The sequence below is a fragment of the Limulus polyphemus genome, unplaced genomic scaffold (assembly GCF_000517525.1).
Source record: "Limulus polyphemus unplaced genomic scaffold, Limulus_polyphemus-2.1.2 Scaffold3697, whole genome shotgun sequence".
Taxonomy (NCBI): Eukaryota; Metazoa; Arthropoda; class Merostomata; order Xiphosura; family Limulidae; genus Limulus; species Limulus polyphemus.
In genome coordinates this window covers 55,968-61,006 of record NW_013669307.1, presented here as the reverse complement: position 1 = coordinate 61,006, position 5,039 = coordinate 55,968, and the positions used below count along the sequence as shown (strand labels likewise).

General features: G+C 29.6%; 1 protein-coding gene across 5 annotated transcripts in view; it reads left to right on the top strand.

Moving 5' to 3' along the window:
• Positions 1-2,103: 2,103 nt before the first annotated feature.
• LOC106469873 (protein timeless-like) overlaps positions 2,104-5,039 on the top strand; it is a 48,102-nt gene continuing 45,166 nt past the window's right edge. For 2 of the 5 annotated variants that reach the window (XM_022398445.1, XM_022398444.1), the window contains exons 1-2: positions 2,219-2,746; positions 4,206-4,300. In XM_022398445.1, coding sequence (XP_022254153.1) covers positions 2,707-2,746; positions 4,206-4,300 — 135 coding nt within the window. In that variant the 5' untranslated portion in view covers positions 2,219-2,706. Of the gene's footprint in view, positions 2,747-4,205; positions 4,301-5,039 lie in introns of all 5 variants that reach the window. The other 3 variants (XM_022398449.1, XM_022398447.1, XM_022398446.1) reach the window with 3 other exon arrangements.

Below are 5,039 nucleotides of genomic sequence, written 5' to 3'. Positions count from 1 at the left end.
TCATTTATCCATATCAAATGTTAGTATAGTATTATAGTTAGTATCATAAGTACACTATAATATTAGATCAAATGTGTAATAACAATAATATTCTGAACATTTTTAAAAGCACGTTACGAGAGACTCAGGAAACAGAACATCAAAAGTCTACATATATTTTCATATCGATCAGTTTTGTACTAGCGCCGAAGAAAGTTGCAATGGCGCAACGAAGGTTGAAATAAAAAACTTTTTTTTTCTTTTTAATTACCTGGAGAGTGAAGGTAGACTTTCTCTAACTTTATTGTCAAAATAGTAAAACTAAATTACTGTAAACTGTCTTATTTATTTAGACTCTTGAAATTAAAGATTACATTATTTTGTAAAAGTAGTATTTTATAGTCTCTAGCAACTCTGTAACTTAATACAGCCTAGATAGCAGTAATAAAAACGCGAAGTGTAATTTTACATGTAATTGTATCTAAGTGGTTTTTATTCTTCAGTCTCACATATCAGATGTACAATGCTCATTTTGAAACAAATTGTAATTCCATGTATTAGCTGAAGATACCTGAAAATACATGTAAGGTCACCCATGCAGACAATTGTATATAATCAATCGATCATGAAGTAATAAACTAGACAAAAACTCGGCGCATCATTTCAAAACCAGTTTATATAGCTGAAAAAAAAAGTGATAAATTTCAACAATATATAAAATACAACACTTTACTAATGAAGTGAAAGTTACAACATAATATCAACTCTCTACTTTATGTTACTGGTAAGTTTGTTTGTTTTTAATTATGCACAAAGCTACACAAGGACTATCTGTGCTCTGCCCACCACGGGTATCGAAACCCGGTTTCTAGTGTTGTAAGTCCGCAGACATACCGCTGAGCCACTGGGGGGCTTTTTATTGGTAAGAAGCTAGAGCCAAATCTGAACATTTACTTACGATAGCTAACACACGAATCTATACGTTTTGTCACATGGTTAGATTTTAAGGTTTTGTAAACAGTAAAAGAGCCATGGAAATTTAAATTGGAGTAAAATGTTGTGTTTAGGTCTGCTTTTATATTATTTTTGAACTCACATTGGGATGATCTTTTGAAAGTCAACGTGGTATATTTTAAGTAGTTTGTGTTATCATCAGTAGAAGGCTCACTTTCTAGTTTTGGTTTTTATTATTTCAAAAGTAATTGGTTATACGTATGTTTTGTTTAAGTCAAAGTTTATTATCATTACAATTTTAATTATTATATTATTGATTGTGAACAGGGTAAAGTTAAACTCAAATATTCACATACACAAAAAAAAAACTTTTCTGTCACTGCTTACAAACCATAGCTAACCCAGACTTCATAACAAAACCACTTATAATTTTGTGTACAAAAATAAACACGTTAAGAATGCTTTTTTTTTAAACTAAACTTTTAGAACTGACAAAATTAAATGTCAAAATAATACATTACGAATTGGAATCATTGAAGAAAATGTTGTCTGTCAAGGTAAATATAAAATATTCACAAAAACTATACTCAAGAACCATAAAGGACAAGTTAAACTCAGAGTAAACACGTGAGCAAAGTCATCACAGTTGAAAAGGAGAGATGTTGTATATATATATTATATGATACATACTAAAAAAGTGCTATTAAATGAGTTTTTAATTAATGAAAATGTAGCTTATAAGCCACAGCTAACCAAGACTTCATAGCAAAACCACTTATAATTTGGTTTTGCAACTTTACTCCAGTTATTTAAAACCTTTAAAGTTACCTTTTAATTCAATAATATTATCTTATTGCATGTTACACAGATAGCGATGTAGCTGGCTTAAAAGTACGTGTAGTATGTTGAAACTGCTTTGATTTTTATTCACTGTTATCTACTTCAAATAAACAATACTGTGAGCCTCACAGGTAGAATTACTGCAAATATCTAGAGTATATACTTTCCAAATATTAATTTAGTATGTAGGCCTAGTGGTATTTAGTGATAAAGTGAAATTCACACACTATTAATCTGTATTTGTATGCGAAAACTTCTATCACAAGTATATTTTCATTTCATTACTTAAAATATTTGCTTAAAATAAAATTCAATTTTACTTTGTAAAAAAAATGCCCTGAACCCACCCCCTACTCTGTAGTGCTGGCTGTGCCACTGAGATTATGATACACTTGTTAACATTTCTGTTTTCAGTAATTGTAAAAAGACGCGAAGTTTCTTAAATTCACCTATAGATGGCAGGGCTAATTCAGTCTTACTCCATTTCACTCCTCCATCTATTCATCCCATTGGCCACTGAACATTAAATCCAACGTTAAGCTTGGTGCTATATCCAATCGCCTTTTAGACACTTTTTTTGTGGGTGGAATAACTATGGGTACACAGGTAGCTTTAAAATTTCTGTTATATGTTGCTATGAGCTTTCAAACTGACTGGATTTTAGCCGTGATTATTCACACAAGTAGAAAATTAGGAAGCTGCCTAAAAGTACTGTATTAATCTGATGATACTATCCAGATTAATTTAGTTTGTAAAAGTAAAGTATAAGAAGTTTTTATACCTTCTTTTTTATCAATCCAGTAATTAGTATAATTTTTATATTACTACTTTATAGTAAATTACTGTAAAGTGTAAAATTTGTCGAAAGGTTAATAGATTGATAAAAAAAAATATTTTTAGTAAAATCGTTTGTTGTTTGAGAACCATAAACTAATGGTTCAGGAGTCCGGAATGAATATGACAAAAGTTAAAGGTAAGAGTTTTTTCAGAGTAGCTTGTTTGCTAACTTGATCCAGTGAAAATGTGTGAATGATTGAAATTAATGCACTGGGGCGGACTTAGAGGGGACGTGATTGAGGTGTTTAAGATTGTAAGAGTTGATGCATCATCTTTTTTCATACCTAACGGTGAAAATAGTAGGGCTAGGAGACACAGATATAAATTTTGGCAATGTAGGAGTCTAGTTCAATGTATGCACAATATGTAATGTGTAAAATTGTTGCGAGTTTCATATTGTAAAGGAAAATTAATATAGTTTTTTTGTTACACTTTCAATTGTTGTAAATTTCATTTATTTGTTACATGAAAACAAAATTTAAAAGGACAGAATTCTAAGTATTTATAAAGTGGCATTAATTCAATTAGTAGATTTTTCAATAATTTTTAGGCAGGAAGAATTCTTTATCTTCATCCAGTTTCGTATGGCTCTAGCAATTGTAAAAATTGTGTCTAGCTTTCATACTGGCCTAGTTTTGATCTTAAGAAACTTTTAGTTTCTTTTGAAGGTGATCAGAATGTATTTATCTGTTATATATATTATGAAAATCTCAGAATCATTTTATTAATTGTGTTACTAAGCTTTGCCCAATGTCAGGGCAATAGACAAGTTTTCACTTTGGAGGTGCTTTTCTTTAAATTGTTGTTGTTGTTTTGAGGGGAAAGGCATTACTATGGATACAGTGACAGCTACAAAATCTCTGTTAAGCATTGTTTTGAGCTTTGAAATTAGTTGGATATTAGCTGTGTTTATTCACAGTAGCTTCTTAAATATACTGTAAGGATCTGATTATGCTCTTAAATTCATAGTTTTCAAAAAGGTTTGTATAAGACACTTTTCTTTAATCTAACTTTCTGTATAATTGTATGCTACTATTAAGCCTTAAAGAGTGACGTATGTTTAGAATATTGGTGCCCCTCATCGTATGTCCATAACTTAGTTTATGTTAAAATGTAAACTAATGTAAAATTACTGCCAATTTCATATTGTAAAACTTTTATGTAGGTGTCATGTGGGTGGGTAACTGATTCAGATAAGTTATCAGATTTTATGTAGGTGGTCTGTGAAAGGCAATTTTGTGGATTTTTTTAATTGTTTGATATTTATAGATATTGAAGAAAAGCAGATTTTGTTCTGCTGACGAGAACTCACTTGTAATTGGTTTGCTTTTTTTTTTTTAGTTAGAATATTTGAAATTTGTTTAGTCTAATTAAAGTCATTGTACATTTTAAAAAAGTATATCTACACTCATGGACTCTAAAATAGTGCAGTTATGTTAAAATTTTTCTTTATGATAAACAGATTATTGTGTAATTGTGGTGAGTCCATCAACAAATTGCATTTTAAATAAAAATTCTCCTTCAATATTCATCTCTAGCCATAAGTATTTTGTTTTGAACTTTCATTATTTGCTTTTACTTTTGTCTGATTCCAGAATCCTTGGAAACAATGGAACAAGAACTTCATCAAGAAGAATTAGGTTCCAGGAATGTTCGCCTTAGTTTCGGCATGTCATGTGTTGTCCAAAAGGTATGTTGTTTGGAAGTTTTGGAAATGGTTTAAAAGGACACTATTACAATGTGGGTATGTTTAAAGAAATATCATGTTATTTATTCCATGTCGTTTGTTCATTATATTGAACAGTTCAGAAAATAGTTTGGATGTCAATTGCTTTTATTAATTTTCAAACGGGTCTCATGCGAATGAGATTTATATCTGTAGTAGAAATAATAGTAAACATTTTTATTTTGTAATGCATTCAAAAATAATGACCAAGAACCAGATTTACTATGATTTAACATGAGGGGGATAGCTAGCGACTCCAGTGGCTCAGCAGTAAGTCTTAAGGCTTATAAGGCTAAAAACCAGGTATCGATAGGCACAACACAGATAGTTCATATATAATTTAAATAAGTATAAATAGGAATAAATTTCTAATTCTTAAAAATTTTATGCAAGATTATTTGAAATCAAATTTGTCTCAGTCATTGATGTTTATATAAATATCTATTCTACAAAATTATTTTAAAAATGGAGGCTGAAAGTCCCATATCTAACTACATCCATGTTTAAAATGTAGTGTAACAACATAGATGTTGGCACCTAAATTACTGTATATTTGTTGAAACCTTCAACTTCATTATTATTTAGGCTAGCTACATAGATTTTGATTTTGCTTTGAATGTAAAAATGAATTCAATCTAATCTTCTTGACTACACAAATTAACATTTTTTTTAATATATATATATATATATATATATATATATA